The 13,077-nt window shown below is 46.2% G+C and overlaps 1 protein-coding gene across 1 annotated transcript in view; it reads left to right on the forward strand.

The window, feature by feature from the left end:
- The first annotated feature begins 1,729 nt into the window (after positions 1-1,729).
- The window catches only part of Ptger3 (prostaglandin E receptor 3), a 74,344-nt gene continuing 62,996 nt past the window's right edge, over positions 1,730-13,077 (forward strand). The window contains exon 1 of the mRNA XM_059266500.1: positions 1,730-2,670. Coding sequence (XP_059122483.1) covers positions 1,852-2,670 — 819 coding nt within the window. The 5' untranslated portion in view covers positions 1,730-1,851. The remainder of the gene's footprint in view (positions 2,671-13,077) is intronic.

Consider the following 13,077-nt stretch of genomic DNA (forward strand, 5'->3'; position numbering starts at 1 on the left):
CCTTTAATTACAGTTTCTACTGGTTTATTGGCTAATCAGAGATGCAAGTTGCAAACTCAAGTAGGGGGCAATGATTATTGTTACTAATGACTATATTTCTAAGAAAGAAATCAGATTCCCTAAGCAAAGCAGAGAGTGACCATTGGGAAACTGTCTTTAATGAGGAAAGAGGGATGGTTTTCTTTCAAGTACAGGGCTGAACTCAATCCTCAAAGCCCATGTGGAAATGCTCTGTCTAGTGGTGTGGGTTTATAATCCCAGCATTGGGGAATGGGAGACAAGAATCCCTGAGGCTCACTGACTAGTCATTCTAGCCCAATTGGTGAGCTCCAGACAATGAGAGACCCAGTTTCAAAGGAAGTGAACAGCATTCCTAGGGATGGTACCCCAGATTGTTCCTAAGCCTCCACAATCATGGGCATCCACACACACATGAACACATTCACACACATACCCACACAAGGTTAAAATTTTTAAAAGAGAAATTCTCTTTAATACAGGATAGTGCATGTTAGCCTTTTAGTCACTAGAGGGGAGTATTGTTTCAGACCAACTCTTGGAGCTAGCAAAAACTGCCAACAGGAAACCAACCATTCAAGCCTCAAAGTTTCTTATTTGCAAGGTGAACAGCTAAAAAGTAGATAACTAGGGATGGAAAATGTTGTAACAAGGAAAGGGTTACTGAAACTCAGTTAAGGTGAGAAAGAGACTAATCACCGTTGCCAACACATATTCTCATTGTAAGCTTTAGGGCCTGGGAAAATGGCTCAGTGAATGAAGACCTGAGTTGGGATTCCCTACATCTGAGTAAAAGCCTAGCTGTTGTGCTACAATCCCGTGCTGGGGTGTGGGAGGAGACTCACCAAGCAGAGAGTCAGTGGAAGACACCTGACGCTGAAGTCTGACCTCCATGCAAACACACACACACACACACACACACACACACACACACACACAGTGGGGTGGGGTATAGAGGAGATGTTGATATAAATATTATTAATATATAATAAATATTATAAATTAATCATAGAATTTAATTTATAATTATATCAATTATCCATAAATAGAAAATTTTGATACAACTATAGGGTGGCATTATTTTCTTTGATGAATGAATTCTGAAATGCTCTTAAAATTTTTATACTAGGATTTCTCTCATTGCTAAAATGTGAATTTAGTATGTACTCTCATCCATGTGCTTGCTTGCTTTTACATCCAAGAATGAATGTCGACTGTCGTTAAACTTTTAAACTGACATTATCCTAGAAATACACTTTCCCAATATGAATTTGGAATTAGTTCAAAGGCAGTAATTTGAAGGAGATTTAAAACACAAGCTCATCCTTATTCTTTCCCAGCTGTGGGTCTCATTGTAAGCATTATATCTTTTTCCTAAATAAAACAAATACAAAAAATTCACTGACAGCCAAACATGATCAGAAATCAGCATTGTGATTCACGCAGATAATAATATGTCCAATTTCGCCTTTACTTTTCCTAGTTGTCACATGGAATCCGTCGAGCACTTTGTACAGAGTCCGACGCGGGAAGTGCCCTGAGCTAGTGAGTGCGGGCCGAGGGGTCGCTGCGCCAGGTGATCCCGGCCGACCCCGCCCTCAGCCTGCCCACGCGCAGCACCGCCCCTCGGGCTCCCAGCCGCGGGTGGAGCCTCGCGCGGCGTCGGGCGGCGCCTGCCGGGACCCCGCAGCCTGGCGCGGGCGGCGGCGGCGGCGGGCGATGGAGAGCAGAGCCCAGGCCCGCGCCGTCCTTCCGTGCACGAAGCTGCCCAACACCTGAGTCGGAAGGCCTCCGCCCCGCGCGCCTTTCCGCGGCACTGCCACTCTGGCCGGCATGTGGGCGCCGGGGCGCTCCGCTGAAGTGCGCAGCAACCTGTCGAGCGCAGCGGAGGACTGCGGCTCGGTGTCCGTGGCCTTCCCCATCACCATGATGGTTACCGGTTTCGTGGGCAACGCGCTGGCCATGCTGCTTGTATCGCGCAGCTACCGGCGCCGTGAGAGCAAGCGCAAGAAGTCTTTCTTGCTGTGCATAGGCTGGCTGGCCCTTACTGACTTGGTGGGGCAGCTCTTGACCAGCCCGGTAGTCATCCTCGTGTACCTGTCGCAGCGGCGCTGGGAGCAGCTCGACCCATCGGGGCGCCTATGCACCTTCTTCGGACTGGCCATGACGGTGTTCGGGCTGTCCTCGCTCCTGGTGGCCAGTGCCATGGCCGTGGAGCGCGCGCTGGCCATTCGCGCGCCGCACTGGTACGCTAGCCACATGAAGACTCGCGCCACGCGCGCTGTGCTGCTATGCGTGTGGCTGGCAGTGCTTGCCTTCGCACTGCTGCCAGTGCTGGGGGTGGGCCGCTACAGCGTGCAGTGGCCCGGCACGTGGTGCTTCATCAGCACCGGGCCCGCGGGCAATGAGACCGACCCTGCGCGCGAGCCGGGCAGTGTGGCCTTTGCCTCCGCCTTCGCCTGCCTGGGGCTGCTGGCTCTAGTGGTCACCTTTGCCTGCAACTTGGCTACCATCAAAGCCCTAGTGTCCCGCTGCCGGGCCAAGGCCGCCGCCTCTCAGTCTAGTGCCCAGTGGGGTCGGATCACCACCGAGACGGCCATCCAACTCATGGGGATCATGTGTGTGCTGTCTGTCTGCTGGTCTCCGCTATTGGTAAGTAATTGTGAGGGTGGGGCGTTTGTAGCGAGCGATAAATGAAAACTTTCTGGAAGTGTCTGGCACCCCGAATGCTCGCCAGGCCACTGCTCCCCCAGATTCGGGTTGCAGCCTCCAGCTGAGCTTCTCAGCGGCTTGTGGATCTTGCAAGTACCAGCCCGCCTGCCAGGTGCAGGTGAAAGTGTGGACAGCCTGGGGGCAGAGGTCGGCAGGGGCGGCTCAGAGCCAGTGCAGACTGGCGTTTGCCCCCTGCGTTAGGAGCCGAGATGTGATGACAACTCTAGCCAGATGACCCGTGTTTTAGTTCTAATCCCGCACTTGATTTTCTACTGCGAAAGTTCGGTACCCAAGAGCCTGACAGATCCCAGCTCTCAAGGCTTCAGCCACCCCGCTGCCCCTTCACTCCACTCCGCAGCTAACCTTGACACCTTGTTGCCCTGCTCAGACCTAAAAGTTCTCAGCTAGCTACTGTCTGAGGGAAGAGCAGGAAGGCGCAGTTGCCTCAGCCCCTGGAAAGCTAGTAGATAATGTGTACACTGCAGAAGTCTCAGCCCAGTGACACCCTCCACAGTAACAGCACCATCCTTTGGCGAGCGATCACAGGGGTCTTGTTGCCCTCCATAAGGGCAAGTCCATGAGATTCCGGAGACAGGAGGTAAGGCTGCCCCAGTCCCTGGCTCCCCACACCATCCATCAAAGAACTACCCAGAGGAAGCAGAGCTTCCGCATGATCCCTATCCCCCACTCTCACATGGTGTTTTTGAGGTTTTCTTCTGTGGCACTTGTAGCTAGAAACTTCTGTGGTTAAATGCGGTTTGCTAATTTGCAAAGAATGGATGCTTACTTAGGATGCAGGCAGCTTGGCTTAATAGATGTTCAGAGCAGCAGCCCCACGGTGTGGGCAGTTGCTGCCCATTATACACATAAACGCACAGCTTTTAACAAAATTTAGCATGTCAACCATTTCATATGTACAGTTCAGTGAAGTCAGGAACATCATATTGCTGTGTGACCTGAGGTTAGCTCTCCCTTGAAACAGTTGTGTGGTTCTTCTTTTCCTCCACCCTCTCCTCATCCGTGATCATGACAAAGCAAGCCTTTGAGAACCCCATGGTGACTGTCCTGGGGCTGTGCGGACAAGACAGTGCTGCTGGGACCTAACTGGCCACAAGTGATGGAGTGGTCAGTGTTCTTTAGGAGCTGGAACACAGGCTGATGTCATCACCATGTTTACCAGAACCAGCACCAATTTTAGACATTTACTGCCTTGGTTAAGGAATGAGGTGTAGGTGGCCAAGAAGAAGGAAATGAAGCTCCCAGAATAAACACTTCACTGAACTAGCATGGCTTTAAAGGCAAACAGTTTCCCAACCACAATGGTCAGGAATCAGGAATCCCGCTACCCTATGGTCCAGAGCATAGAGAGATGCCCTTAAAACGCAAGAATGGGATGACTGACCATTGGATGATCCTAATTTGTTGCATTTAACTAACACTTTATAAGTTCATTTCTCAACACAATCAAAGTGAATTCAACATGAGATTGTACCAGAGGAGAAATTCAGTTTCAAAATAGGTAATTTTGTTTATTTCTGCATGTGTATGTGTGCTATGTATTCATGTGTATGTGAGTGAGAGCACACATGTGGTGGTGTGCACATGCACTGTTGGGTGCCTTTGCATGTGGAGACTAGAGACTGATGTCTTCTTTGGTCTTGTTTCACCTTATGTATGAGGCAAGGTCTCCGACTGGAACTCAGAGCTGTCTTATTCTATTAGTTAAGCAAGCTTGCAGGCTTGCTCCAGGAATCCCCTCCTCTGCTTCCCATGTGCTTGGGTTACCATGGCCACTACAACCTCCCAACACATTGTCTGGATGCTGGTGATCCAAACTCTGGTCCCCATACTGTGACAAGTACTTTACCCACAGAATCATCTTCCCAGCCCCAGAATAGGCCCATTAAAAAATGGTTTCAATTTCTTTGGTGTACCATCAAAATACATATCAGCACATTGTCAGAAAGAGCTATGGTGCAAACAGAAATTTTTTGGCAGGTTAGAAGGTTACAAGAACCCCATGAACTATGTTTTCACCTGTAAATGTCAACATGAGAAATTATCTGCATATTTTCTAACTACGAGTACAGTGGGGATTTCCTACTGTCTTTGGAGAAGTTGGGCATAGGATACTGACCTAGTTACTCATATTCTGCTTGGCTATAAATTTATCTTGTTTCAAAGTTTCTCTTATAATAATTATTACTGTTACAAAACGTAGTAGAACCAACATCTGTAAAAAAAAGAATGAACACCCTGTTTCTCCCCATAGAATAAATTACAGCTTCTGTCCCTTACCATCATACATGTACTGGGGGGGGGGGGCGCCGGTTACAGAGCTTTTCTCTCCTAGAAGCTTTGCAGATTACAAGATGTGAAGCTGTCAAGATGATGAGATCAGTAAGAAGTGGCCTGCTGGGTAACTGGTCTGTGTTTAGTCTGTGTTATTAGATATCAAATTGCCATTTCATTGACATCAGCCAGTTGACTCAGCAACCTACTGACTTATTATGGTTGTTTTAAAAATCTCTCCAGGCCCATCAAATAGTCCAGTGATTTGACATAATCATCAGATTCCTAGACACAGGAACCCTTAGGATGCTGTTCAGACAAGGCCAGGAAGACACTTTGTATTTGTGCAGCCTGGTACCCCTAAAGAGATGTGACTGATACTGCAGCCACTAAAGAACAATAAATCTGAAGCTATGGATAGTATGAAGGGTGAGGTCTGATGGGCAAGCCGCTGCTCATCCTCAGCCTTGGGACTAGACACAACAGCCTGGAAGCATTTGTCCTCACTCCTGAGAGAGCCACATCCCTGCTCCGTGTCCACACATCCTCATAGGGATACTTCAGTGGAGATATATTTTAAGTGGCATTGGCTTTAATAAGACACATGAGATAGATAGACTTGGTAGACTATTTTAGGGGGCAATGTGATTCTACAGCATGTAAAAGTACTTTGCCCAACCCCTAATTATCTCTAACTGTAGCTCCTGCCATGTTTGGATGGTGCTCAAGGAGAAATTAAAATTCAGATATGCACCTTGGGAAGATTTGGCTATAACTTGTTTTATGAAGCGAGAGTATTCAGAATTCCTTACATTTTAGAGTTTACTTCAATATAATATATTGGTCCTCCCTTCCCCTCCATTCTCTTTCTTATTCTAAGCACTGGTGGTAGAACTGAGGGCCATGCATTATAATTTCAACTCTAAATAGACTTATACAAAACGAGTCAAAGAGGGGCTGGGGAGATGGTTCAGCAGTTAAGAGCACTAGCCTCTCCTGCAGAGGACCTGGGTTTAGTTCCCAGTGCCTACATGACAGCTCAACTGTGACTCAAGTTCCAGGGGATCCAACACTCCCTTCTTCTGATATCCATGGACACCAGGCATGCACATGCTACACAGACGTGTGTGTGTGTGTGTGTGTGTGTGTGTGTGTGTTTGCAGACAGAACACCCATACACATAAGAATCTTTTTTTTTTTTTCAGAGCAGTAGAACTTCCACACTTATGTGAGAAACAATTAAAAAAAAAAACCCACAGTGCAAGATAGGCTGGAATTCATGCCTTTGACTCTCAGAGGAATTCCCTCCTGAAAGAGGTCCCATGGCATGGCTTAACCTCATGACTGACTTTAGTGTGTTCAGAAGCACAGCCAGTGAGGACAGTGTGCACAGTGAATCACAGAGATGCATGTGAAATCTCCATAGAGCCAAACTCACTAATTTGTCCCCAAATGGCAGAATGAAGACTCCTCTTTGGGTGGCAGGCAGCAGAACCCTCTGTACGGAGACTGAGAAAACAATCATTAGGAGGACTCTGGTGTATGTGGGCTGGGAAATGGTGAGGCTGGCTGCTACTTTATTTTGAGGTCAGTTTGTTGTTAGGGAAGGCTGGTTATCGAATAGGAAGGAAGAGTCTGCTATCTGGGTGGAATCCTGTTGTTGCTGCATTTTATGAGCAGCCTCTCATTTAACTGAGTCCTCTAAGACTGTCACCAGCGCCCACAACACCAAAATTCAATCTCGATCTTCCGTGGAATTAGAACTGGAGTTGTGACCCAGGACACCCACGTCTGACTTTACTTTCAGTTTTGGTTGTGGTTTGCTTGCTACTTACTTTGCCTGAAGGCTGGGAATTCTAGCCTTAATCACAGCATGGGCAGCCTTGTGCCTTCTGATCCGCAGTGCACAGAGGTGGTCCTTCTACTGGGACAGTATCACTGGATATCACCTGAAATCACCGTTCAGTGCATCCAAGCCTGCAATTTGGACAAGGGACAGTTTGGTCCATGCTGTGTACTGATGGGGCTGAGTACGTAGGTGGGAGTGGAGTTGCTGACTGATGCAGCTGAAAGCCAATATAACCTAAAGATTAATGAGATAAATCATAACTAAAAGATGTAGACATTTAAATTTGGGGTTTGTGAGAATGCAAATAATTCAGCACTTCTTGAGCATTTGAGGGAGTCAGCTGGTCTACAGAATAGCAGAACTGTGAGCCACCAGCCTTTCTCATTGAAAAGCAGCAAAAGTCAGCCACACAGGACTAATACTTGGGAACATGCACCACAAACCTTCAGTACTGCAGGGTGTTGTGGAATCATCTAGGGCAGAGCTTCCCTTCTCGGCCCTTACACTGTCCTCCAGGGCAGTAGGAAACCACCCAGACTCTCAGCAGGTACAGTGTCTTATAACCATGCACCGTTCTACTATGTCTCCACCTTGGCCCTGAGGACCATAGCTGCAGTGTGTAGGAAGCTTCCTCCTCCCTCATCATGGAGGTAAGAGGGCAGATTAGACTTACCTCCCACCAGCCACAACTCTTAAACTCTCACTTTCTCCCAGAGATGACAACTTCAGAGATAAAGATGGGAAGTGGTTTTCCTGAGTTCTCTGCCTGAGTGTACCACAATAATGCAGATAAACACAATCATTCATTCTTTCAAGATGTGGCAGATGGACAGCATGCGGGGCTTCTTCAGTGAGGAGAACCTGGGGTAGTGGGACAGCTTGAGAACTTACTGTGACCCAGACCTGCTCTTGTCTTCACACAGAACCCTGTCCTCTCTGTTCTTCCACTTGTCACTCACCCCTCAGCTCCACAGCCCCTCTAGGGCTGCTAAGCCAGCCAGTGAGAGGCCTCTGTCAAAGAACTCTCCCTTATCTTGGTTTCATGCTCCATCCTCTGCCCCCTTCAGGCAAGTGATTGACACCTACCTGTGAGACTATTTTCTTTTTTACCATGAAACAGTGATAAAAAAAAAATGCCAGCCCATTTCACAGGATTATAATGAAAAGCTAAGCAGGTGCATGTGAAAGTAACGGGCATACAGTGCTTGATGCTTTACTTCTGAGCTTGGCAAGCTGGTGGCTTTCCTCCATAAAGGAATATCACCACGATGCCTTGTTAATGACAGTATTCACTTTAATCTTCTGCCTTCTAGGACATCATCATCATCATCATCATCATCATCATCATCACAAAACCGAAAAGATGTTTTATAGATCAAAACAAAACAGAAAACATGATGAAAAACCTACCATTTCCAAAAAGAGACAAAAGTAAGAAAAGCACCAAATTATGTGTACACACGTTGCATTTATAATTCATCGTCCCTTTCCTCTCACCACATCCAGGGCTGCTAGCCATTTTCATTCTCTTATTCCTGGACAGCTGTCAGGGGCTGCCTTTCTTTAAAGCTTACTAGATTCTACTTCCCTCTCTTGTGGGACAGGGGTAGCCACAGCCTTGTGCTCTGGAGCCTGCCCAGCGCCTGTGACAGCAGGAGGACTCATCATCTGCAGCACCCCCTCCCCCCCCCCCCCCCCCCCCCCCCTGCCCCAGCTTCAGCAGTCCCTCTCTGGGTTGGAGGTGAGCTTCCGTGTCCTCTGCTCCCACACCTTGTAGGGCTCTTTTCTAGTCCGAGATTCTTTACACAGAGAGCCGACTTCACTTTTTGCAGTTGTTGTCTAGGCCAGGTTCTTCTGCAGACTTCACAAGGTGGATCCTGTAGAGTTGTCTCTGCAGGTAGTCACAGACAGCAGGGCCACACTGAGCCTCCACCATGGACGCAAACCCAGAACTGAGCTTGCGTGAGCCTTAAATCTAACCAAGTGTGGGGAGCTCAAGTTTTAGTTTCTTGTGCTGACAAGGCACTTGCAGCACAGAGTATTATTTGCAGAGTGGAGGAGAGATTCTTAGGGATGGGTCCCTGCACTTACTCAAAGTTCACACATTGCTTCAGCAATGCATACTTCATGGCAGTCAACTGAAGGACTAAGAATGAAAGACAGAAGCAGACACGAAAAGGGAAACTTGACCGTACACCACCTAATTCTGCAAGAAAAAAAGAAAGGTGGTTATTAATTTAGGAAAGTCATGTCATAAAACACAGGTTATGTTTGAGTTGGAAGCCCATTGTGTTCAATAATTATTAATAGAAAAAAAAACAAATATAGTTTTAAAAATACACCCTCTGTTATTTTGTAATGTTTCTTAAAAGCAGATTTCATATGATTGTCATGTTTTATGTGTCTTCCTGAACACTAAATAAATTTCACAGTTAAGGATATATTGCTGTTACTGGCATGAGGCATCAAAACTTGAAGCAGATATCTTGGCTCACACTTGAGATCCAAACACTTGGGAGGTGAAGGCAAGAATGGTACTGTGAGTTCCAAACCAGCCTGAGCTAAGGAGAAAAAAAAACAAAGACAAGAAAACTCTCAAAATAAGTAAATAAGAAATAAATAGAAAGGTTTTTTTTGTTGAGGGGGGGAGGCACATTGTTCAAGTTGAGAATGAGAGATTTGAAAGGCAAGATGCCTTGATGGGAATTATCAAAATAAATACTATCTTGGTGTATGGAATTCCCTGGTAGCTCTTGTTGCCTGCTACTTTATCTGAGCTAGGATCCTGGCAGATCACAGAGTTCTCATCTCCCCTGCAGCTCCCCAGGCCAGTGTACAGTGCAGGGCCACTCATCTGATTCCTTTGTCATGTGTCGGAAGTCACTTTATCTTGCTGCTTTTCCCTCTTCTCCTCAGTAAGACAAAATCGCTGCCCATTCTACCCTCCTTTTCAGTTCTGACTTCCTGTGGCACTAACAGACAAATGTGTCCCTGCTTTGGACACAGTGTTGGGCACAAAGGAGAAGGTATCTGGCAAATTTCTGAGGGAGAAGCACGGAAGCCTGCATGTAATGGACAAGCCTGTGCGTTCTTTTATCTAGTCTCTCTGTAAGTATTTATGAATACTTTCCACCATCCCCCCACACTGGTGGTTCTGGTGATACACAGCCACACAGCTCTAGGGGGCATTATTATGTTGTATTCCACACAAAGACACTATGGTGTTTAAGTGCAACCTGCCCAGCTTCTTCATAGCCATGATGGTAAAGCTAAGTAGGCACATCATCTTCCTCCATGAAGCTTTTGGTAGACAGTATACTTATTCCCATACCTTGCATACCCAGCCTTGTAGGCAGTGATGTGATCTGAGGACTGAGAAGACCCTGGTGGATTAGAGGCTGACATCAGAGCCCTTGAGTCTGATGACAGAGAGATGTAGACACACCAATTAGAGGAATCCCTTTCCCCTTAAGAGTTTCTGTAAAAGATGAGAGGCAAGTCAGTTAGCACAGTATTGATGACAGGGAGGGTGGCAGTGGGGAAACCAAGTTATGAAATGTGGTCAAGTTGGACTAAAGGGGCAGGTGCCTTGGCAGGTGGCTGTAGAGTTAGGAATAAGAATTCCCATTGCTTCCTGGGTAAGCTATCCACAAATGGCTTTCCCTACTCCCTGAAAGGGAAGTGGCTGCTCTCAGTTCTAGCTCATGGATGCGAAGTCTTTGGGTATTTGGGGGAGGGGAGGATGATGTTCCTCTTCTGAGACCTGACTCAGAACAGTCCCACAGAGACACACAGGCTAGCAAAGTTTACTTATAAAACATACCCTGTCCTATGACACTTGTTCCTTCACATAAGGTCCAGACTGAGCTCATCTGCAAGCCAGACCTCAGTGGAAGCTGCTCATTGCGTTTGTGATTAAACTAGCTCTCAGGATCATCCACTTTCGTCCAAATGGGAAGCAATTCACAAGTTCATATTCCATACATTTCAAATCAGGATTGTCACACAACAGAAGCTTATTTAAAGCCACTTTAGGCAAAAATGTCAAACTTAGGGGCCAGGGCACATGCTTGGCTCCAGTAATAGCAGGGTTGTCAGTTGCTGAAGTGGCTGGAGACAGCCTTCCTCTTGTATGTCTGACTTTGGTGTCTTGCCAAGTGTCCAAATCCCCAGTTCAGGCCCTGCTTCTCAGGAGCCAACCTCAGCTTTGCTTACAGCTTCAAGTCGCTAGGTTTATATTTACAGTCTGCAAGTGGGGCTTTATTTTTTTCACAGCAATACAATATTTCAGTAACGATGTCATCTTCAGGCACCATCTAAACACCATAGATCTCTCTCTTCTGTTTCGCTCTTTTACAAGGAACAGCTACAGATGACAAAAGTCTCACTACCCTGCGTCATCTTCAAAGACTTATGTGAGTTTTGCAAAGCTGTGATGAAGGAGTTCAGCTTGAGAATCTTCCAGAAGTGAGTGGAGAGTATATCGAGAGGTCTGCAGCAAGACTCTAAATGCTCAAAACTGATCCTTAAGTGCCATAGGGAGGAGGTCATTAAAAGAGAGAAGTTCTTGATTTTTCCACAAAAGGAAACTTGTAGTCTGTATTCTCTTATTAAGTTAGCGGTTGTGCTGAGATCTACATTCAATAACTTAAAATTATTTAAGAATAGTGGCCTCCTCTAAGATTAACCCGGATCCGAAAATAAATTTCTTAACATTAGCTTTTGTTTTACAAAAGACATGAGGGAAATTCTGAATCCCTTTCCTCTGGCATCCACTTCTAATTAAATTATGCTATTGATCAATGTCAGGAAACAGAAGAATCTTCTGACTTCAGAGCTCTAGTCTCCTCCCTAGATTTGGCTTTAGCTAGCAAACAGCAGAATCTTGGGACAATGTGGAACTCGGGGGTCAGTGAGAAGCTGGAGGCTTGACTGCTGTCGGCCATGTAGGCTCCCTTGGCAGAAAATGTTTTCTGCACATTGCTGATGAACAAGCGTTCCTGAAGATTTGGGGTAGACATGCCTGTGTCAAGGGGTCAGGAGAAGCACCAGGCACCCTGCCTCTGTTTTTGGAATGGAGAAAAAGGAAATCTCCTAGAGGTCGTTTATTAAAATAAAAGAGTTCATTTCTATCATTGAATTCATGATCAGAAATGTTAGCATGTAGTATGGCTCTCTTTGAGCTGTGTGTTGCTGGGGACAATAAGTAGCAGAGGACAGTGAAGACACACAGCCAGGAAAAACGGACTCCTGTGTGCTGAGTGACTCTGTCAGTCTTAAGAGAGTTTCCCTTCATTGTATCTGATTTAACCTTCACAAAGACAAGTTCAGAGTTTCCATTCCCATGGTTTTCAGCTGACTTCATGAAGTTTCAGATTACAGACCTTTCTGGATCAAACTTCTAGTAGTTAGTAGACCAGACCCTTCTACACACTCTGTCTCATCAGTCCATTTTTGATAAATCACTTCATCAAGAAGAATAAAGTGAAATAAAATCACAAATCCTGTGCAGCCCAGCAAACCACCGTGATTAAAGACCTCATGGGATATGCAGCAATTTATTAATCAACTAGTATTCTTAGCAACACAGGTTTCTCGGGAACATATTTTGAAAATCCCTGTAGAGGGTGATAGAAGTTTTATCTATCTACCAGTAGTCTGTTAAAAGGTTCCATTTCCCCATGATACCTCACAATGTAGAGCGACTTCTCCATATGGGCGTGGCATGCGCCTCATCCAGTCTCTGTGTGCTTTAGGCTTGGGACAGTCACAGAATGACAAAGTCTTGCTAGGCCAGTACTTTTCAGCTGGTGGAGTCTCCAGTATTCTTCTCACTAAAATATGTATAAAGCTGGTTACTGGGGGGACCTTTGGTTAGTGGGAAGGTATTTGACTATAGTCAGAATTAGGATGGCCTTTTGATATGTATGATCTTCCAGCATGATGCAGCACAGCTGGCATTTCATTGTTTTCTTTTGTTGTGGAGAAGAGAAACTGTCAGAGAACCCCAGGGTGATCCCAGTGACTGCAGCTGGGGATCTGGGCATGTTGTTTTTTAGCACCCTCTTAGCCACAGTAAGAAGCTTTTTGGATTCTTTAACCCCACACTCATAGCCTAGCACCATGTCCTCTGCTTCTCTTGCACACTCACTACATTCATAAGACTTGGAGTTCCAAGAATAACTCACACATCTTCACACACAGAC

Source organism: Peromyscus eremicus, chromosome 6, assembly GCF_949786415.1.
Source record: "Peromyscus eremicus chromosome 6, PerEre_H2_v1, whole genome shotgun sequence".
Taxonomy (NCBI): Eukaryota; Metazoa; Chordata; class Mammalia; order Rodentia; family Cricetidae; genus Peromyscus; species Peromyscus eremicus.